Here is a 23,821-nt window from a genome sequence, read left to right on the forward strand (position 1 = left end):
AGATTATTATGCATGATAAAAATGCTCGGTGGAGTTGCCATTTACTGCGCTAGTCTTACAACAGAGCAGTCTTTGAAATGTAATGACCACATTAAAAGTCAAGTAGTTTCTAAAGGGTTCAAACGCATGATTCTGTATTTTTGAAGGAAGTACTCTAAAAGAAGACAGGCAGTTAAAATATGTAGTCCAGTGCAAAATATACTGGGGAATGACAATAATATCTCATATGAAAGACAATAGTGCACAATAACCATATTATCTTCTGAGTTTTGTATACAAACAAATACTCTATTAACAAACGTCACACAATACACAAAAAGGCAAGAGCTTCACAAAAAATGATCATAAAAGCGTAGCGTTGATACTGATTCTTTTGCTCCAAGCTTGCATTCTCTGTATAATGCTTGGGAAGAATGAGAACAGGTGTGAAATAACAATAAAGAAATTGCCAGTGCATAAGCCATTCAAAAGGCTATGTTCTCTAAAAGATAATGAACACAGAGAGCTTGATTCAGATTCCCACTACAGTTCTTTCGTGCCTCCAGGATAAAGTGTAGGAGGTGGTAGTCTACTTTAGAGACCATTTTGGAGAAGAATGGTATGAAACAGCTTTAATATTAATGAGAAGTAGCTTAGTACTTTTCAAAGTAGGATGTGAATGTATCCACCTTTTTATTATGATGATATATCAGTGAAAATACGTTCTGTACAAATATCAGCAAAACACATCTGAAAATAGAGACAGTGTAATTAATCCGTGTCTTTTAAAAATAAATATGTACAATATTTACATTTTGGACAGTTCCAGAAATGAACATGTCCAGCTTATGTACCACTACCTAAAACAATTCTCTATTATTGTAGAAAATGCATTTACTGTACAAATATTTATAAATACATATGTATAAACTTTTTCAGTGAAATGTCTGGGGATTCATTGAAAAGAAAAACATGAGATATTCTTATTATCAGCTAACATTTAGCTATCAAGTGTCCACATGTTAAACAGTATAGAACATCGTACATCAGACAGAAGTCGATTTTCTGTGTTGTGGATATTTTGTGTTCTGCTTCTGCGCCATCGTACCGGCAAATCTGATTGTCTTTTCTGAAAATATGCAGGAAAGCAGCAGGACTAAATCAGTTTGACTCGGTGATGGTTATTGACTGCACCATGTCAGACAGGGTTTCTGGATCTACTTCTTCTTTACCATTATCTGAATTTTCTGATGAGATGTAACAGCCAGAATCTCTTGGGCAGTCATTTAACTGTGATTTGTCGAAGCCATGGTGAGGGCTTAAGCTCCGTGTCTCCTGACCACCCTCACTTTTCTGCTGTTGTTCAACTAGAAAAAACAGAAAAAGAAAGAAAAAAAATTGTCAAAATAAGTATCCTGGGAAAGAGTTTGAGATAGAAACATGACTTATCTTGAAGAACTGTAGAAACCGAGTTGGTATATACACATGACTAGATCAGTATCTTTTCTCAAACCTCAACATCAAAGAACTAAAAATATGATTACATGAGTATAACAACATCTAAGCTGATGTTGAGGTTGGCTTTGATCCTGCAGTATATTGCTCATATATGAATCAGAGACTTTGGCCATATCCTTTAGACTGAGGTCCTTTGGGCTGTCCGCAGGTGCAACAGTCCCCACGCGTGGTCACCATGCCCACAGTAGATGTGGCAGCTTTTCCCCTCCCACACTCGTGTATTCCAGAGCCTGCTTATGCAATTAATCGTGTAGCCTACTGCGCCTTGTTTATAACACATTGCATTATAGGTGTTGTGTCTTTTGAATGTAACGCCCAACATTTTACCTACTCTGTGCACTGTGTAGTGAGATATAATGCGCTGGTCTTCGGAAGTGCTCGGCATAAAGACGTCGTAATCAGGTTTTCTAAAGCACTGGGCATTTCAGCGGGAGTGGATGGCTGACGGAAACTTCCTAAGATTAACTTGTTATCCAAAAGGTTATTTTCCAAAACACAAAGGCCTCAGAGAAAGCTAAGATGCCTAACTCCTGCTGTATGGTTTTTGAACACTGTTCCAAAACTAAGTAGAGGCAAATTATCTTGCAAATAGCTTGTCCTTGTTTAGCTGCTGTACGACTAATCTATTCAAACCCAAAAATCTGCAACTCAGGGAGAGTATCAACAGACCCCTCAAAAAAAGCTCAACAAGCTTGTGCCTTGCAGACAGGATATACCTGTATATCATGAATCTAATATATCTTGTGGTTAAAGTTCGTGTTCGTATTTTCTGGCTGTGAAATACATGATATTTACTCAGAGTAAATTTCTTCAGAAAACAAGACATAAAATATAAAATCTTCCCCTTTCATATTTTTCTCTTTCCTTATCGCCCTCCTGTAACTGGATTTTTACTTCAAACTGCAGCTTGATTTCAAAACAAAGTATAAGGAAGAAATCTCACAGGAAACAGATGGATTTACTCCAGATTTTAACCCTTCAGAAAAATGGAACTTTTTTTGCTTTTGCAAAGAAAGTTCCCTTATTTCACTTGACTTGTTACTCAATGGTTAAGTAGTTAGTTAGCTTCAAATCTTTAGTCAGATTTAAGCTGTCAAGTACAGACAGAGTGGAAGTCCTAGTTCATGAAGGATTTTATCCTTCGTCAAAATCTTAATCTAGTTTAGATCCAGGGTTGAATCCCAGAATTATAAAATTTCCACAAGGAAAATTGGTATTGACATTTGTTTCAGTTGTTGGAAATTATAAGCTTTTGCAACATGGGAAAGATTTACAATTCGATTATTTTTTTTTTAAATCTTATGTTATATGGTATCGCAAAGAATAAACTAGAAAGTAAAATTGGAAGTGTTTCACTCTGAAATATTGAAATGGAACAGCAGGAGAGTCAGTTGTCATTGGGTAAAATTTCAATGAACTTATTTCATAAAGCATTTTGATATATTGAGAATTATTTCTAGGTCCTGATGGAAGTCTTGTAGATTTGTGTGGACTGATTTCTGTTTAATATTTTCTGATTTTCAGTTGCCTAATTAAGTTAATAAAGTACTATGATTTTCAAGACAAGAATCTAATGTCTCAACTTAGTTATTTTTGCATAAATAGGTTATAGGCATAAGCTTATGTATTAAAAAAAATAAGAAAAAAAAAGATTTCTGATTACTTTAAATACTTTTCAAAGAATAGGAGTCCCACCTTGTTCTTAAATAAATTTAATGGTTAATTGCACTTGCGTGAAAGAGTACACCTTTCATCAGATTTAATTGATAACTGTAACTGTTTGATCTCCTTCTCACCTTACAGAACATAGTTTGTCATGTCAAATGTTATCTCTCTTTGCAGGGAAAATATTTGGTCACGTAGGGTCCAATTGATTTCTGATTTAAGTCAGGAAGGAATTACAAAAGGCATTACACCAGTGAAGGTATTATTGCTGCTATTAGTAGCAACAGAAGTAGTTTAGCACAAATAACGGCAGATGCCCCAGGAAAGCCTTGTCTAAACTGTGTCATTAGCTCCTTGCACCCATCCCGCCGGCGCCAAGACGACCCAGGTCTTGGTCACTGTGGGTTGACAGAGCTCAGCCCATGGCTGGGTGAGGTCCTCCTGCGTGGTTGCGGGCAGGGCTCCTCTGCCCTCCGCTGTAATCCCCTCATCAGCCTAATGCTGCTTGCCGGTACTTTTATCAGCTTCTGTAGCATCATCTGCTGCCCTGGCAAGCGGTGACCTAGAAAGTGTTAATCCTGTTTACATTTTCAAGGTCAAAGAGGAACCTCCATCCACTCTGTTTGTTTTACAATGGAAAAAAGACCAACTAACTAGTGGATTATAAAAAAAATACAGTTTCAGTCAGTATATTAGTGCCCTGTAAATAGTTGTGATAATCTGTGTAGTTCCTATGTGAAAAACAGATCCTAAATTATTTTGTAGCAATGTCTTTCCATTGTATCTTTCAGGGGAAAAAAAACACAGACAAGCCTGGAACTGAGATTTTTTAAAATCCAAATTTAGATCAATTAGGAGAAAAAGAAATTTCTATTTAGAAAACATACAGAAATGTAAAACTTCTATCTCCTCCCATAACAGTAGAAGAATTTTTTACATGAAAACCTGAAAACAAAAAAGTTCAGGTGTTTGAGACAGTGAATATATTAAATTTTCTATTTTTCATTCTCAGCAGAAAAAGTTGAAGAAAACTCACCCATATTTAAGAAGAAAAGACTGAAAGCAAACTTCGGCACTTTTTTTTCCCCTCTTTAAAGCAGCCTTAAATATTATGCAGCAATTACTAAACCACTTGCACAGGATACTGAGTATTATAAATATATGTAGCATACAACTTTAGATGTTGCTTCATGAGAAAAGAAACTATGGGGTTTTTTGTTTTGTTTTGTTTTAGCTTTTGGCTCTTACATTCAGTTCTACTTAATTCCTTCCTCTAGCACGTATATGTTCAGGGTTCACATTAGTAAAGGTAAGTTTACTGTCTTAATCTTTTGGACATCAGAAGAAAGATACAGTGCACAGGAAACAGGAGTTGATAAAATTAAACCGCTGTTAGATGTTGCAGAATCATCAGAAATAACTACCTTATCAACAAATGGAAGTCCTATCATTTTTCTACAGTAAAGCAGTTTCATATGAGATAAATAGCTTTCAGTCACTGTTGTCTATGATATGGCCAGAAGAGTCCAAGATATGCATCATTTTGACACGTATAGTCTAATACTACTTTAGACGGTAAGATTATATTTGGACTTCTGAAAAAAAAAAAAAGTGAGGTCTTTAGCATTGGTAATAGATGTATGATGCATACTTATCTTCCCTGCTATTTTGATCTTTGAAACGAATATTTGTCGTTCAATGACATAGATGTGCCTCCCACACGCAGGGATAGATCTCTTTCTTTCCTTCACCAGTTTTTTTTCCTTTTTTAATGAGTTTAAAATCCTGATTAGGAAGGCACTTTAAGCTTAGGTTTAAGGCAATTCAGCTCAAGACTGTACTGAGGTCACACTGGCTCCCATGCAGTTCTGTCAGTTTAAACCAGATGAGTGGCAGGAGGCTTGGATTTTGTCTTGGAAAAAAAAACAGGTGACCCATCAGCAAGCCGTACTTCATGAGTGTGCCGTCTGAGAGTTTGCCTTCATGAGTTTTGCCCAGAAGGAGAACTGGGCTAGTAGCACGGGGCTTTAGGCTGAGTCACTTGCATGCTTTCCTGGAAGGTGCAGCAGTGATGTATGCAGCAGCGCAATGCTGTAGAACAAAGTGTGTCTCCAAGGCTGGTGTTAGACCTCCTAGGTACGTATGAAGGCCATGTATCAACCTGTAGTGCCTGTATCAGTTAGACCACCCAATTATCAAAATGAAATGAAAACTCATAAAGCATTAAACTCAGAAAGGATCATTTTGAAGCAGTAAAGGGCAATACTTCTTGAAAAAGAAGCACAGAAACCTGAAGTGGGTCTGTAAACACATGCAATACTTTGGGGACTCAAAGGAGTAAACCTTTTGGGGGTATTCACTGACATGCAACTTAAAAAATTACACTCACTGAAGTCAGTGCATAGCTTTTCTGGGAGGGATACTGAACTGATGTGAGAGGAGAGTCTCTGATGGAAACAGAAATGAAAAGCTTTGTTGTTTTTTTTTTTCTCTAAAATCTGCAAGCAAACAGATGTGCCTGAAAAAAGGTTAACAATACTAATATGCATGCAAGGATGAGCTTCCTTGGGAAATCAGGAAATATTATGTCCATGTCAATGAGTTGCACCACATTACAGAAGGGGAGATTGTTTTTGAGCACTATTTCACCTTGACATGGTATTGTGTAATCCCACATACTTAAAGGAACTGCCCAGTGTAAAATCATAGAATCATGGAATCGTCTAGGTTGGAAGGGACATTTAAGATCATCAAGTTCAACCATCAACACTAACACTGCCAGTCCACCAATAAACTATATCCCTAAATACCACGTCTGCCAGTCTTTTAAATACCTCCAGGTATGGTGATTCCACCACTTCCCTGGGCAGCCTGTTCCAATGTTTGATAACCCTTTCCATGAAGAATTTTTTCCTAATATCCAGTCTAAACCTCCCCTAGCGTAACTTGAGGCCAAATGGTACTCTTGATCCTAGGTCCTCATGTAAGGAACGCAAATGAGAAGTGAAAGTCCTGTCCTCAGTGATCTGCTATCTTGCTGTCCAGGTACAATAAATAAGGAGCAAACCTTATCTGATACTGGCAGTGGGATTTTGAGTATGATATGGCACTTCAATATAAAACATAAGCTAAGGAAATGGGTTTGGGGAGATAAGCGTAAAATACTATCTCCCAAATTGCACATATGCACCTTTTTTTTTTCTATAAAATTACTGTACGCACACATCCAGTGAAGTCTAATTCTTCTTTAATCCAGAATAGCTTCAGAGTAATGTAACCCACTGGACTTCAGGAGTGGACCTCTTGATTTACATCATCTCAGTGAGAAGAGAGTCAAGGCTATTTTGCACACACAAAAACGTGTGTCCTGGGAAGCAAGACAGCAGTCAAGAAAAAAGTTCTAAACTTCTGTTATTACTTTATTCATTAACCATCCAGCAACTGCTTCACTTTAAAAATAGCATCCTACAAAAGCACAGACATCCATCTCCTGTCTAGAAGCCATCTGGGAGAAGAATGGAAAGCTATTAAGAAATACTTGATGAAAAAGAGCTTTTTTTTTTCTCCCCAGCCATGAATTCATGGAAACCAATCATTTTGTCCCAAATATATTGGTCTGATCAACTTACAGAAAATCTAAAAAGAGATCTAGGGGGTGGGGAAGGTCACGAGCAGCTTACAAGACCTTGCAGTTCTAGGATAGCCTTGCTACGTGAAGTACTTGATGGTGAATTTGGGCCTGGACTCCCAGGAAAGGTAGAAAGAAGATGGTGCAGTACCAGGAAGCAAGTCTCCTTAAAATCTGCTATGTGGTAGTATTTGCTTAATAAAACTGACTTTTTAATTCCTGGTATGAGATGGGTAAAGTTTTTCCTTTCAAATTCATTCAGGTCTAAATCAAATGTAAGATGAAAATATTCTCGTTGCCAGAAATCCTACATTTTGGATGGCTTTAAGGAGCACCTAATGTGGAAACCACTGCTGCAGGTCTTTTGGTTAGAAAACTCAATGACTGTTTATTCTGCAACATTAATTATATAGTCACAAGTACGTGACGTGAAGAAATCACTTAGTATAACACAATAAATGTCCAGAAAAATCCAAGGAAAGAAAAAGAAATTAAAAGCCCTGCAAAAACATCTGAACATTTCACAATATCAGATATCACATTAAAGAAAAATTAAATCTTGTTTTACTACGTTTATAGTAGACTCTAGTAAAATGAGGCTATGTTCCAGCACGCTTGGCTGTTCTGAATAACAGCAGAGTCACAAAAACTCAGAAACCCTTGCATTTCAACTGCGGACCATACCTCAGGCTCCATCCATTACTCAAAGTCATGCTTCATGGAAGCACAAATGTAATGCAGAGGTATGGAAATCTCTCTAGCTCTATAAGAAAGATGGGCTTAGAACAGTAAATATGGTCTACGGCCTCCGTATATTTTTTCACAAAACTTATAAAAACAGTGAACTTTTACCTGGAAGAGTGCTGAACTTACATCTAAAATACTCTTGGCCAGTAAACAGATTACCTTGTAGCTGTGGGTAATTATGCTGCTCACTTCTAAGCAATGCAGAAAATCAATTTTAATTAAAAAATCATTTATGCTGGAATGAGTCATGCCCATTTAGGAAAAAAAAATATTGACCTAGGAAAGTTCAGTTCAGATGCAGAATTCACTCTCACAGTAGCACCTGGCTCTTTCAACCCAATTTTCCAATCAGATTGACAGAAGGACAAAGAGGTCAAATGATTCAGATGAAGTCAGGCTCACGCTGAGCTTATCCCCAAGATCATCTTGACTCCCTGTCTTTCGTTGTAACGACTTAGCAGATGGCTTCTATCAGTTTTAGTCTTTAGTATCCTCCTTTTTAGAGCAAGTTGTTAAATTCTGTTCTGTTGCTACCAGTCACGTGACAGACGCTATGAACCTTTGGCAACCAGATAAGGCAAGGATTTGATTCAGTCCTCATTCAAGACAGTACCTCAAACCAGGAAGGTATTTATGCGTGGCTTACCTTAAAATATACATGAGTCTTATGAAACTCAATTAGACTTAAATGAATGCTTATAGCTGGCATGGTATATAAAGCTGTCTTGGTTCTGGTCCCCATGTGTATTCATAAATTCTGGGAATATTATTTTATTGAATAATACTAGAAAGATTGGTTATACCTATCTAAAGTGGATGTGGAGCAAATATTAATTTCATCTCAATCTAAGACTACAGTGTCATCACTGATTTTGAAGCATGGGCCACTTCATAAGATTTAATGTTATTATTTCCAGAACCATTACAAGAATTTAAACTATTAAACTACCATACAGATAACATCAGGGACACTGTTTTGCCTGGAGAAGTGACTTAATCCCATGCTGTCAATTAGGAGGAACCTTATTTGGATAATTAAGGTAAATTTATTAATTTTCATTGTATGGGATATGCAAGGACCTTCTTAGGTTTGGTCCTTGCACAGGTGTATGCAGAATATTAAGTGCTAAGGCATCTTCACAAAAAGAAAAACTTGGTGTCATCTTCTAAAAAGGTTAGGTGTCTAAGGCTGCTTGCTACGCTTTTGTTACTGGAAGAATGTAAATAGTAAACCATACCCACTCCACTCCAGAATAGTTTGACACTTGTGTGGTCTGTTAAAAACCATTATGTTTTGGTTTTGTTTTTCACACTGATGCAAAACTACAATCTAGTGTTTTTCATTAATTTTTTTTTTTTTTTAATCTTAAATACTGATGTAGAAAAACATACACAATAAAAGGTGCAGAAAGTGCAGCAAGGCTGGTTACCAAGAAGTATACACAAGTATATGTATACACAGTTTAAGGGCAAACTAGGAGGATGAACATATTTTCAGACGATTTCCAGCTGGATGCCTGCAATACAATTCTTGGAAAATGTAACTCTCTTTCTTCTGGATTCACTCTTTCAGTCACTACTACATAGACATCCCATCAAGAGTCCTTTTCTAGCCTATCATCTCACAAAGCTATAGACCAGAAAGAAGTACTGATCCCGGTGGGCAAAGAAAACCCTTTAAATACCTCTCCAACATGTTTGCATGAATCTTACCTTTCCCTGGATGCTGACTAAGAACAGGAAAGACTGCACATACAAATGAGGTCCCAAAAAACCCCCAAACAAATAGTTGAAAAAACAGGTCAGCAAAGACCCAAAGAGGGAGATTAGAGAACATCTGCAGAGAAAGTTGAATGAAGGAGGTAGCAAAAGGCATTCTTAAAAACCCAGATTTATGTACTGATGCACATAGGGTATACGGCTACTTGCAGGTATGTGCATATGTATGTACATGTGCTGAGTGAGAAATGGAATGTGACCTATCTACTGAAGAGAGAAAGAATGGAGAGCTGACAAGAACTCGTATTAAAATATCCCAGGAAGTCATTGCTTTTCCAGGTCTCCTTTTCTTTCTTTCAGATGCTTCTCAATTGCACAACTGATTAAATGACAGCTCAGGATAGGTGGTGAGTATGCACAATTAGTGAAGAGAAAAACGTCTGTTTTGGTTGAGTGTCTGATTAAGTAGAGGCTTAGCTGAAGTTTCGGGGAACTTGACATAAATTATTAAAAATTAGAGGTCAGGCTGGAACTATCATGAAAATATCATGAGAACAGTACTTTCTGTTCTGTATCCTAGTTTTCCACTCCCAGTGAAAAGAAGAAGTGAAGAACACATAATGGTGATCAATACACACACCATATGATCAGCTTTCAGAAGTTCAGTGGAAGCTTGAGTCAGATTCATTTTGAGAAAAGAATGCAAACCAGCTGTTAGATTTTTGTTGGTTGTTTTTGTTTGGGTTTTTTGGGGGGTTGTTTTTTCTTTTTTTTTTTTTTTTAAACCTTCCTACAAATGAAACTGATTTGGATAAGGATTTAAGTGTGGGATGAAGTAAGGGAAGAAAACACTACATTCTTCTGCAGAAAGTCAATTAAAAAACTAAAGAAAATACTGTAGCAATTTGAAATAATCTCTTTTTTTGGTTAATATATTAGCGCAGAGTTTGGAAGGTTTTATTTTCTGCTCTTTCACAGACCTTGTGACTTTTAGGAAGTCACTTAAACTCTCTGGGGGTTGGTTCCCCAACCATAAATAGAGTTGTTCTCAAGCACTAGCTGCTGCCAATCTCTAGTTTAGGACCTATAAATGAGAAATTTTAAATCATTCATGTGTTACTAGTATAGTAATCGTATATATCTAGAAGAGATGTACAGTTTGCTATCTGAACAAATAAGAAAAGCATTTGACTCCATGTTTTGTATCTAAAAGAAAAATCATTTAACAGATCAATGTAAGAATTGCTATTTCTTTAAATGTGTTTCTTCAATTAATACTTGCACATGACTCTTAAAAAAGCTTGAACACTTACTGTCACAGTCTTGTAGATTTTCAATTGCTGATAACAATCTTGCCCTGTCTTCTGGGTTTGAAATATTTAATTCAATCAGGTGGCTCTCGTGTAGATCCTTTAAGTCCTCTAGAGTTTCATAGCCATTTAGCAAGAGGGTTGAGGCGTATTCCTACAAAAAAAAAGCAAGGAAATCCTCTCATGTAAACAAGCACTATGTTTAGTAGAGGAATAAGCACAATTTCTCTTATACTTTTTTGTCAGGTTGCAATGGGCTCCATGCTCCAGTCTGATCAACCTGCCTTTGGCATAAAACCAGAGCTGGAGAGCAAGAGAGGACAGAGAGGACAGAGGCGGAGATGCTTTGGGGTCCTCTTGACCATCCCATCATCCGTGGCTGAGGTGTCTGAGAGTATGGCAGCAAATTGGGCCAGGACAGAGCTTTGCCAGAAATGATGGAATCTGCCGAGCTTCTGGACTTTTGTGTGTCACCCCGTAGAGTGCCTCCCATGCTGGGTCCAGGAAGGCCTCTGAGGTAGGGCGTGCTCTGCCTTTGCACAGAAGGACCCCTTCAACAGAAGTGAGGGTGAGAAGCTGAGGGAGCCCTCAGCCGTGCTCTGTCACACATGGTCCCCCTTGAGCTGTGTGTTGACAAGGTATGAAACCCTACGTGTACTCCAGGGAAAGGAGTCTTTGCATCAGAACAAAAGCAATAACTGTTATTAAAAATGTTGCTGGTAAATCATGACCTAATTATGCTTTGACACTCAGTCGAGAGCCAGGGTTGCAGAGAGGGAGAGAGGAACAACACGAGCATAGTGCAGAAAGGCTGCTGCTCCCTAAAGATCATGAGAAATTAAAACCCCAAATTCTAAATGTTGTCACTGGAGTCAGACTGCAGACAGTCCCTGTGGTGTCCACAGTCACACACCTCCTACCCTTAGGCACACAATCGCAATCAGGTTATGGTGGCTTGAGAGCTCACCACCATGCCTGTTTGCGTGTAGTCTCTTAGCCTAACCAAATGATGTGGTAAAACACAGTTCTACAAGCCACTCTCATCAGATAAAAGACATGAAACTGCTTTGCTGACATCAACACTGCTGAAGCCTGCCTTTCTACTTCTGCCTGCAAATGACATCCAAACCCAGGCACACAGAAATGAAACGTTTCGAATACAGCTGGGAAATGCATTGGCTGACCTGCAGGTGGACACAATCCAGGAGCTCTTGCAATGTTTTAGGCTTGGTCCTTTTGCTTCCTCTGTGTGGCTTTATCTTTCTGGGTGCAGCTTCCTCTTCCAAGATAATATCCACGTAAATGAACTTGAAGTTTCCTACTTTGTTGTTCAACATGCCTGTCCATATGCCCATCGGGGTTTTACAGATGATATCTATAATGTCTCCTTTCTAGAACAATAAAAAAAAAAAAAGACACCACTGCTTACACATCTGGTTTGTTATATGTAGCTTTTCCTCTATGGACCAAAACAAGCACAGACAGCAGAGAATCTTAACTAGTCTTAACTTACCTAGATTTAGCTCCTTTGCTTGTATAACATCCCAGCCAAGTAAGTACAGAAAATGGAGCTAGTCATCTCTAAAACCTTTGCAAAGGAGAGGTGAGCATAAGCAGCACCTTTCATCTTTTTTGTGCTCCCCTTGGTCCCTGAAAGGGCATAGGGTTGCATCAGCAATCAACTTTTGCCATGAATAGTGGGCATAGCTTGGGAGTGGGCATAGCTTGTGCAAAAAGCAAAGGAACACTGTGAGGTTGTTTTCCAAATACGTGCCGAACTATTTATACAATAATCTTATTATCCAGCATCTCAAGGGTCTTCAAAATCTGATAGCTGATCTATGTGAAAGGTGGACTTTTACCGATTTTACAGTAAAAAACACTGGCTACATTTCTCAAAGGCAATAAAGAACATTTAACTCCCGTAATATCTTCCTGTCAGTCCTTTCCAAAGGACTGTCAAATTTTCCCACTACTATTAACACAATTGACTGAGAAAATAGTGGAAGGTGCCTTAGCAGACAGATCTGAAGGCTTTAGCTCTCCACACTTGTGCATGCAATCGCAAATGCGAGCCCAAAAAAGAAAGACAACACAGCAACTTCAAGAGGGCTTTTTGGTAAAGGTGTTTACAGCCACGCTGTGGGAACCAAGGTCTCAGCTTAGCAAAACAGTCACTGAGTAATTCTTGTAGTGAAAAGGCTCCCTTGTAAGTCACACAACTTGCTCCCATGGCCTCAGAATTGAGTCCTCTCTTCTGGACAGGTACCACAGAACTTATAAAAAAGTTGAAAGTCTTTAAAGAGTTGTCCAACAACTCCCCATGTACAGACTTCATTTGGCATTCTGTTACAAACTTAAAAATCAAACTCAGTTTGTTAAAATATCTGTTAACAAATCCAAGACTTTCAAATCTTTTCTGATCTGGACAAAAAATTGCAAGTAAGTAAAACAGTCACCCTAGTTTTGGTACAAACCCAAGTATGAAATTCACTGTGTTCCAGTGACCTGGTTTTGTTAAAATATAGAGATCAGAGCTATGAGCTCATTGAAATGGAAACTAAACAAACATTTGTTTAAAGGTCTATAAGCACACATACTATTCTACACACTTATGGAGGCTCAGGAACTTCAGACGTGGATGCAGATCAGGATTAGGCAGTGGCTCTAAGCCAGGCTGCAGATGCACTTTGAATTCAGATTCAGGGTACTGAAATTTTGTGAGATAAATTTAAAGGATTTCAACCCTAAATATTAGTTTATAATTCTAAAATGCACCACCTCAGTGACTAAAAAAGCAACCTATGTGAGCCAGCAGACATTTGCTATTTCATGACCAGTTAAACAGAAAGGTACGGGTGGAGGTGGAGGGCAAGGGGTGAAGACTGCAAGTACTGACAGAGCAACGGCTGTAGTGTATACATAGGCCAGAGAAGGAGGAGGGAGAGACTGCAGTGAGATACAGATGAGGATTTTGATAAGAAGAGGCTGTGAAAAAGAAGAAAAGATGCTGAAGTGTGAATATGTAATCTGGATATGAAGGTGGTTACAAAGAAGGAAAAGAATGAAGTCCAGATGGCAGACATGAGTAGTCTGAAGGATGATGATATTGAATGTATCTGTCCATGGAAGGAGAGGGGAAGGACTGGGCTTTTTTAGTAATGTTTAACTGGGGCCATGTCTGGAGCCCCTTTTTCTCGCTCACACAGCCTGGACACCCCTGCCATGTTGCCAGGGACAGAGAATATTCATCGTTCAAAGGTATGCTTAAAGAAAAGCTTAATAGAAACTCAAACTGTTTTCATTAAGAACAATGGGTACCACTAAGCTTATGATATATCCTACTTATGACTGGAAAAGCTGGGGAAGCAACTTCACGTCCCATGAGGCTCAAGTTTTTCTTACTCCAAACCTAGTATGTGGGAAGCAACATGTATTTTAGTCTGAGGAAAGCTGTGGTATCCAGGTAGATACCATGATGATGTACCTATCTGGACTCTATGCCTTAAAAAGCCTTTAGTAGCAGTTGGCTTTGTGGCATTGACTGAACTAAGTCCTTAAAGCAGCCCTGCAAAACAAGATTGATCTTGCTTTGAGTGTTACAGGTGCTTAACAGTTAAAAATGCATTAGTAAACATATTTTTCACATTTAAGAAATGCCCCCCTGGCATTCTTACTGGAAAAGAGAAAAGCCTGGTGGTTGTCTTACCTTGATTTTCAGAGAATCAGTGTCATAAGGACTTGGTGTGAAGTCGGTGTGAACTTTGGCTCGACCACAGAAGGGCCCACTGTAAGGGACTTCGTCATCAAACCGGAGGCTGTCCCTGTTGCTCGTTCCATCTGAGCAGCTGGTCACCCCACCTTAAAGAGAAGTAAGTTGAGAGTGCTCCTGCACCAAGTGCCCAGACATGTAATTCTGCTGCACAGCAGCCGAGACGAAAGTGTTCGAAAGCACAGATTTAGAGAAAGAGTGTACTCTGTGTGGTTTTGACACATTCCAGGAAAAATACATTCAATAAAAAGCCTACTACAAGAGACTGAAGAAAATAGGTAGGAGATCTTTTATTAACATCTTCCCTACAGTAATCTTTTTCTGGTGATGATACTAATAGACTACCCATTTTGCTTACAGACTTTTTGAAATATTACCTCTGCAGATTAATAAAATGTACTCTAAAAGTGCAATTTAGGGAATTAATTCTGCTGAACTTCTCCTGTTTATTCAGAGAAATGAAAACAAGTACTGTAGAAGTTATTTTATTTCATTACAGAGCTAGCTGAAACATCAAAGGAACCTGCATTGCAGAGGGAAATTTTAATCTTATCAACATTTCTGCCTGTCATTTTATCCAAGTTGAGCAATAAAATATCGGCAGAGTAATTCAAGCAAATTTGAGCAAGCTCTGCAATATCCCATCCAAATATGTTTTTAGATAAGAGCAGCAGTGTGTTGGAAGTAAACTCCCATATACAATTTTCACAAATCACATCATAGAAAATGATCATAAAAATGGTTTTGTTTGAGGTGATTGCTTAAGTGCATAGCTCCATCTCAGGGCCAGATTAACTACTAAGTGCAAATGGTCTGGGCTGCAGCTCGAGTCCCCACTTAGGGCTCACGTGGTGCTTGTGGTGATGGCACAGCAACGTCACCATGGACAGCTGTGGCCTGCTGCCCAGCAAGTGTCCACAGCAGAGCAACGCATAGAGAGGTGGAGGCAGACTGCACTTTTCATCAGGGATTCATCTGCCCTCCGGCTGAGACTACCCTGTTGTGGGAGGGTTTCCAGTGGTTTTGTGAAGAAGCAGACTGTGTCTCTCCGCATCATGACCTGAAGCCGCTACATCAGGCCCCCATCACCCATCATCTCAGAGAGACCTCACGCTTTGTCTGCCTCACATCTGCAGGGCAAAGGATGAGCTCACAGCCACTATCCCCAGAGAGGATGCTTGTGTGGCTGCACCCAGTGATTGGAACCCTATGGGTGCTGGCACCATAGCAGTGATAACCCCAGAAAACATTTATGGCACATATACCAACGACATCCTCTATAACCCATGCTATTATTTTACTTCAGTAAATATTTCCACTCTTAAAAACACTCGGCTTATTTCTGGAGAGAGGTATATCTACCCTAGGTGCCACCCATTTAATCAAATTACACCTTTTTCTGCCAGACTGAAGAGCTTTCTACTATCACATTTTTGATCACCAGCTCTGATACCTCAGACTTAAACAATAACAATATTGATCCAGTGACTGAATAAGAAATACGAATATCTGGTACTTACTAGATGAGCTCTGGCCACTGTTCAGACTATAGAGACTTTCCATAGAGTCACTGGCTTTTAGGGACACCTTCTCAGTGTGTGTTCCACCACCAGGATCACTGTCATCTTTTCCTTCTTCACTCTTTAACACAAAAATCAGGTGTTAAAGACTAAGAGATGTATTTTAGACAAACAGTTGGGCTTTTTCTTTTAAATCATCATTGGAGATTAACTCTTCATTACACTACTAAGAACCACTGTATGAGACAAAGCAGTTTAGCAGTTGGTGCCTGCTACTAAGGATGCCCAGCACCACCCCCAGCACCTTATGATCTTGGAGAAATCCCCTATCTCCTCTCTGTCCCACTCACTCCATCCCACTCCCACTCAAGCAGCTAAACTGATTCTCCATCTCAGAAGACTGCAATATACCACAGCAGCGACAAAGGCTCGTAAAGGGAAATTCACAGGGAGCCACGTAAAGTGTTTTTTCTGATTGCCCCAGAGGAGGAAATACGAAGTTTAATTCTGAAAGCACGTGGTGAAGTGCTAGCTGACACAGCTGTGTTTTGTGCTGAACTTCTGAAAATCATGGGCGCTTGGCGGCAGGCTGGCACCCCAGAAAGGACCTTCAGGAGACAGCTTGCACACATGTACGGCATCAGTGTGTTCTAGCACTACGCTCGCCACATTGCCCGACCCACGCTTTGGCATCAAAATCCAGTGTATTTCAGAATTAACAGATGCATGTTTCTCTCACAAAATCTAATGGCGTATGAAATTGGCCCCTTGAGTTTATAACGTTAAATCACGCCTCAGGGATCACAGCCTATTCAAAACAATAACATCCATATTTCAGTCACAGGTAAGTTAGGGAAGATGTAAAAACTAAATGAAATAACGATGAGCTTTCAAAAGGACGGAATTTCTTCAGCAGATTTCATCACGTTGCCAATGTGCGTGGTATCCTGATGCAACTGAAACATCCTGCAGTACTTAGGATGTTACGTTATATTTGGGGAAATATTAATTATTCATCAGTTGGCTGATGAAGTCACGTAAAGATGGCAGTGCATGTATGAAGTAGAGACCGATACAGGGATGTATAAGGCATAACACTGAAATGAAAGGCTATATTGGTTTTCAACAAGGACAGTGCTTGTTACACCAGGCAGCAGCATAACCCATAGATTAATTAGTGGGCTGGTGTTGTTATCTTCTCCTGCAGGACTGAAGATCATGCTACATGTGTGTCCAAATTCATTGAATTTCTGTTATGTGAATTGTTGCTGTAAACGTGCAGAAGGTAAATGTGAAAATTCTGATTTTTCTTTCTTATAATATAAAAATCATGGATTGCAACCTCTTGAATTTTAGCAAAAATGCAAGCTAAAGTAATGAAATAGGAATCCTTGTCTTTGGCCTCCAAAACCTGTCAGAAGGTATCCTGGGAAACCCTATTTTCTACTTGTGAAGTTTCCTATTTATTTTCCCTACTTATTGACATCTGTGTGAGATAGGATGCAGGCTAGCTAGATATTTTAGGATGGTTAAGTACGACAAGTCCTTTTTCCTTACATTTCTTAAAATTTGGAACCCACTGACACAACATATTGAGAAAACAGGGTTTGCAGTGTGTGAAACTTTACATGTTTTTTATGTTTAATAAAGATAAGTTCACTAAGATTAGATAACGTAAAAGCAGATAAGGCATATGAGTTATGTTCCAGGATGCTGGCTGACCTCTGCAAAATGGACTTTGGAAATAATTCTTGTATTGAAAGATAAATTCTTCTAATAAAGCATTTTGTACAGGTTATCAGACTGCCGATGGGGTTCATCCAATACTCCCTTGTGTCCACATCAGGAGATTTTTTTGGGATGCTTATACAAATGCTCCTTGATCAAAAAACAAAATTAAATGATGTAAAAATCCTATGTCTATCTTGGGCCCTTACCATGTGTTGCTGTAACTGTATATGTGCATGTGTGTGTACATTAACATGCACATGAAAGAAAGGGTACATACCAAAAACTGTTTTGATTCATTATGCGTTACCATGTTTTTATCGATTGCCATAACTGATGACAATTAAAACATGAACAGGAAAAATGCATGTAACATTTTTACTTCACATGTATTATAATCAAACAAGAGATTCTTAAGCTGTATTTACCATCTCCTCAGAGAGTGCCTTGATGTACTTTTTACCCATCTTTTTCTTCATGGTAAGGGAAATGGCTCTCATCTTCTTACCCAGACTTCCTCCATTATTTGCTGCTTTAGTTTGTACTGCTTCTCCAATGTCACTTATAGTCTCCAGCTCAGATATCTGATTTGAAATAAAAAAGTAAGCAACAACTCACCGTGAAAATGAAATTCAGTGTAGTGGAATAGGAATTACAGGAAAATATTAAGAACACCAATGCAGTTAGGATGACAAAAGTCAGTCATAGCCATTTTCCTGGAGAATCGTGTGCATAAACAGCTTTGCAGCACAGCACTGTATGCGCGAACTACAGAAAGAAAATATAGTTTATGCTAGAAAATGTTGTTTCCCATTGTTTGTTGTCGTTAATCCAAATAAGAATTGAGGATGTCTTTGCAGGGGCCTTGAAAACAGAAATGACACATCCGTGGGTTGCATACCCGTGCTGGTTACTTTGGGTGCGCACCAACCTGAAGAGCACTTTTGTCTTTCTGAAAAATTGTTTCTAATCTTCACATCAAAGTGCCTAAGTTTGGGTGTCATTCTCTTGTTCATTTTGGCAGGGACTGAATCACCCAGATGGATCCAGGTACACAAGCAAATTTCTCACCTGTGTAAAATTTACACAATAGTTTCCCAATGGTTTTGCATAACTCTCGTGGGAAAGTGTACTGAATAAAGTAAAACTTTGTGTTATACAGACCTCAGCTGAATCATCTGTCTTTGATATCGAGTGATGCCTGAAACGGTCAAAGCTTCCAAAGCTGCTTGTGCGCTGTAAAAAAAGAGAAGACAAACTTTGACTCACTGGTAGTGTTTTGTTCTGTTATTAAGACTTAAATGTAACTGCCAAGTCACCTGTTTGTGTTAAAAATTCCTCCCAGATCAGTGGACCATGAACTGCTACATCCAGCTAGAAACAAACTAGGAGGTGACTATAGGGGAAAAAAAAAAATGACTGCACAGCCAGAAGCAGAAAAATGAATAAGAGAAACAATACTGCTTCAAATACTATAGATATGAGTATGAGTTCTTCTACATCAGTTTCACATTACTTATACACCGATATCTATGAGTTATTTCTAGGTAAGATTGCTGTCTATAATCTTAGGAAAAAAAGGTGTTTCCATAAATATTATACAAGCTATAGAGTTGGTTATGGTGGTGTAAACTGTGGCAACTTATACAGTTTACTTTTGCAGCTGAGGACACTGTTTACAGTTCTTTACCAACAGGAATCAGCAAGGACTGCAGAGGATTATGAATACATTTTGTCCAAAACGCATACGTTGCTGAGGGAGTAAGTAACAGAATAATCACACAGGCTTCGTGTTTTTCTTCCCAATCCTCCAATTCAAAAATCCAATTTTTAAACATAAACAGGTACAATTTTTTCCTGTGCCACAGCTTTGAGTCACATAAGAAAGGCTGCATCACCCGAGCTGTGCATTAAGAGACCATGAATGAATTGGTTTTACTTCCTTCTAATTTTCACCCTTTCTGTGTACATGACAAGTGACATGGAAAGTAGGCAAGTGGCAGAGCAGATTTTTGCGTGAGAGGTCACACAGCAATACCTGCCAGACATGCCCAGGCAGAGCTGTCTGACACTACACTGCCCGTGGTGGCAAACTGCATAAAATTGGCACTGATGACAAGTCAGAAGTCCCGTTAAGTGTGGCCTTAATAACAGCCAGAATTGGGACATTTGTCCACTCTACAGTGTCTTCAAGAGCTTGTTTTTATATCTTCACCAGTACTCAAAGCTAAATCCGGAATGATTCCTTTTTTTTTGAAGTTCTTCACTCTTATACATTAAACTCTTTTAATGCAGTATCAGAGTTCTTGAGCAGGGTTTAGTATTATATACTATGCAATATCATCTCAGTATATTTCTGGGTATTCAAAATCCTCTCTGGAGGAAAAAAAACACTGAACTAAATAGCAAATCATAACAAAAAAAAAAACCATCCTGGATTATTTAATAAGTGATTTCAGACTACCTGGCTACAGGTTTTCCTGTATATATTCATCCATTTACCTTGCCCACGTGATTTCAGCCAAAGCAGTTCCTTGCTTCGTTGCTTTCTTCCCCTACCCACAGCCACACGAGCCATCTTTTCATCTCCTCACAGGTTTCTAAAGCACCCATTGTGCCCCCTTCCCCTGGCATCTCCAGCTACCTCCTTTCTCGCTCTATCCAGGAACACCACCAGCCTCAAAAGGGCCTGCGAGCTCCTGGCTCTGCTCTACCATTACAGCTTTCCAATCTTCTCTATCAGGTAACAGCTTTCAAGACGTGGCCTCAGAGGCAGCTGAGGTAGACCATCCTTTGGGCAACACAACAGGAGGAGAAAAGGACTGGTTTAACTGCTGGCCCCATTGTCTGCCTTTGCATTGCAGATGCACTTAATGCCAGCGTGAACCTGTTTCCAGATAAGCTAAGGAGAAATCTCTTAGTAGTGATAAGAGCAGCAGAACTGCCCAAACACCAAGCACCGCTGGGAACACCACCATCCTCCAATTTCCTACCCAGATGGCAGTCATGCTGCAGAAGCGCTGTCCTCTGGAAAGCTGGAAAACCGAAAAACTGTTTGAGCCGAGACCTAGGTAATGATTTCAACTTCTGGCAAATTTCTGAGTGCTGGTACATCCCTGTACCTGTTCTGCCCACAGCTACCAACCTGCTGTTTGCTGCTCTGTCCCCTTACGCTCTCCTCTCCTGGAGGCAGTCAGTCCTCTGCGGGACTCAGTGTCAGGCTCCTGATGCTGCACAGGGTGGGGAGGTGACATTCAGGCTTCACCACCATGATCTTAAGGAAGGAGCTCATCAAAACGATACCAGCTACGTGGAGTACACACAGACCTCCGGTGGGTGTTTCCATCCAGGAGGGACCCCATCTTAGTCTGTCCCTGCTCATAAATCACAGGGCTACTATCCATATTAGCTCCTTTATCTCTTACATGCAGTCACTTTTAAACTAAAAATAGTTTGCAGAGGGAAAAATAATATGACAAAGAAAAGTTACAGGAAACCATGCTTGGTCTTAAAGACTCCATTTCAGAAGAAGAAAATCAGCATCCCCGGGAACACCACTGAAAGTAAAAGCTCCTTGCTGTTTCATTTCCCTGTTTTCCCACACTTATTTGTTAATCAGCTCCCTCCTCCTCCAAAAAAAAAATAATATGGACATAGCAGTGTGAGACACCTGGGCAGAGCCAGGTGTAAGAGGAAAAGTGTACCCACATTTTGGGTCCATGTTTTAAGCATTGCAGCTTAAGAGAAAAAGAAATAACATCTTTTTTTTTTTTTTTTTTCCCCACTGCATTTCTGGGCACGTCTAACCTGAAAAATATTTCCAGCCAAAGGTTATTTGAAGAAGCTGACCCAGATTTGTGAATATTTTTGGACATATAAAATGACATTTACTATTCACTGAGGGAAAAAAAAAAAAGAAAAGAAATCACACAGCTCTCCTCCTAATTGATTGTAATCTCTCAGAAAATCTCTGTTGGCTAAACACTGTGGTTTATTTGTTTGTTTTTACCCTGTGAAATTGAAAAGGACAATTCGGATTGTACACTTTAATTTTATCTAAAATTCCCATAAAGAACTTTGCTATTAAGTAGATGAACAGTATCCTGTGACAAGGGGTTAGCTCAATAGTATGATATAAAAACACAGCCCCAAGGATTATAGTTCTATTAGACAGGATTAACACCTTTCACTGGCTTGTCAACCCAGCCAAATGTGCCCTGCAGCATGGAGCGGGAGGGATAGAAAGTGGGAGGCTGGGATTCACAGCAATATTGGGAAAATATAAAATAGCCTCACGCAGCGATCTCTAAACATACACTGACCTTTCTGCTGCATTCAATCACTTCAAGATGTCTGGTAGGAATAGCTCTATATTAAAGTGCAGATGTGCTGCAAATACTTTAAAAGGAACAAGAGGGAAAACATTGTTTATTGTTGGTCTTACCTATAAACAGCTAGAGCACAGGGAAATCGGTTATTCTTTTTCGACCCTTGAAACAACCTTATATCCTACATGTGCAGAAGCCTTGGGCTATTTTGTAGTGTACTTCAATGTTGCTGCATCCCTATTAAATATTAATAAGGGTTACAGGATGATTTCCACTATTCTAGATAATGGTCTTGTTGCACTGGAGAGCACTAAATAGGGCTGCTTCAGCAATTCTCTATACTAACTTTTTCCATTAAGTAATCAATAGCTACCACCTTTTAAAAAATGTATTCAACCCCATTATACTGATAACGAAAAGCAGATTTAGGAGCTCTGGGCTGCAAAGGGAACAGGACTATTACTTTCAGTAGTGTCAGTCACTGCATTAGTGTCAGGGAACACCTACTTTGGGAAGATATGGACAAGCTGGATTTCCAGGTGAAGGGAAGCTTTTAAAGTAAATGCAAAGCTGCTAAGACGAAGTATGCTATTGACTTTTGATACCAGGATTCAGCATCCTATAAAGGTAAGTGATTTTTCTGGCTGGATTCATGCAAGACCTACCAATGGACACGTTAAACAAATATGAATTTGCCCACTAAAATCTAATGGAGGCCAGGGCAGGGGAGAAACACTTTTTTTTTCCCACACAAGGACCAATCAAATAATTTCTACAAATCAATGCATTAACTTTCATCCCTTCCCCTTCGGTACACTTAATTAGCATAATAGAAAATATCAAAGATATTTTCCAGTATTTTAAATCCTTCTTGCATCTGTTCCTTTATCTTCAATTCCCATAAACCCAGGAACTTTAAATAACCATTTTAAAGGGGTAAGTGCTATGTAATTGCTGTTTATTTTAATTTGGACAGTTTGCAGTTGGTGATCTGGTTTGTCTGTAAATAGCCTATCATTTTCCCCAGAAAAGGGTATTGTATACAAATAGAAAACCAACAACAAGAATGGGTTCTGCAATCCGTAACTTTCTGTTATAAATCATCCGTACCTTGTAGGGCATATCATAGGAGAAGTCAGTTAGTTATTATGATAAACTAGTCAGAGTTTCTTCATGTCTAAAGACAACCTTTGAGCCAAAACTGACAGCAGTTATCTTGCTAAATGATCATTATGGGTGATATCCATCTCATATTTTCCTTTGGACAATTCACACTGCTCAGAGATCTGGGTCCCTGCTGTGAGAAATTCTGGCCCATTATGTTTTGCTACAAGTCCTATTCAAAATAGCTTTTAAGTCCAGCTTGACGCAATGGCTTTGTACTGACCCTCTCGCACAAGTAAATCTCTTCAAATTCCTCCATACATTTTCATTTTTAGCTTCCATTCATCCTTAGACTACCCAAACCATGTAAGCTGTACAGGGGCAAATGCAGTCACTGAGAGTAACAAAAAGGGAGCTCAGCATGTTGCCCAATTTCCTCTCCTGCCACAGACACTTGTATTCTTCCCTCTCTGCTCAGAAGAAGCCACAGCAGCTCCCAAGAGGACAGTCTGTGCTTGCCACTTTGATCGATGGAGATAAGTGCAGCTCAGGATTTGATTCATTTCTTCTATTCTCTGATGCTCCTCCTCCCTTCAGAAGGAGGAGACTACTCTGAGAATGAAATTAAGAGGTACCAAAGTATGGAAGAATATTGCCGGTCTGCTAGCTTATCTTCTTGCATAGATAATCAAATAAATGGTCCCCTACTTTCCCGGAAGGCAAGACAGTAATTTTTAGCTTTTGGGATGTTCTGTGAAGAAAAAAAAAACAACACCAAAAAACACCCAACAACAAAAAAAAAC

The 23,821-nt window shown here is 39.2% G+C and overlaps 1 protein-coding gene across 1 annotated transcript in view; it reads right to left on the bottom strand.

Annotated features, from left to right (window-relative positions):
• Positions 1–648: 648 nt before the first annotated feature.
• The window catches only part of SAMSN1 (SAM domain, SH3 domain and nuclear localization signals 1), a 34,492-nt gene continuing 11,319 nt past the window's right edge, over positions 649–23,821 (bottom strand). Inside the window, exons 2-8 of the mRNA XM_082489210.1 lie at positions 18,751–18,822; positions 18,015–18,170; positions 15,859–15,979; positions 14,276–14,427; positions 11,751–11,957; positions 10,570–10,720; positions 649–1,346 (exon numbers count right to left, since the gene is read on the bottom strand). Coding sequence (XP_082345336.1) covers positions 1,141–1,346; positions 10,570–10,720; positions 11,751–11,957; positions 14,276–14,427; positions 15,859–15,979; positions 18,015–18,170; positions 18,751–18,822 — 1,065 coding nt within the window. The 3' untranslated portion in view covers positions 649–1,140. The remainder of the gene's footprint in view (positions 1,347–10,569; positions 10,721–11,750; positions 11,958–14,275; positions 14,428–15,858; positions 15,980–18,014; positions 18,171–18,750; positions 18,823–23,821) is intronic.

Source organism: Vanellus vanellus (assembly GCF_965231255.1).
Source record: "Vanellus vanellus genome assembly, chromosome: 1".
NCBI lineage: Eukaryota > Metazoa > Chordata > Aves > Charadriiformes > Charadriidae > Vanellus > Vanellus vanellus.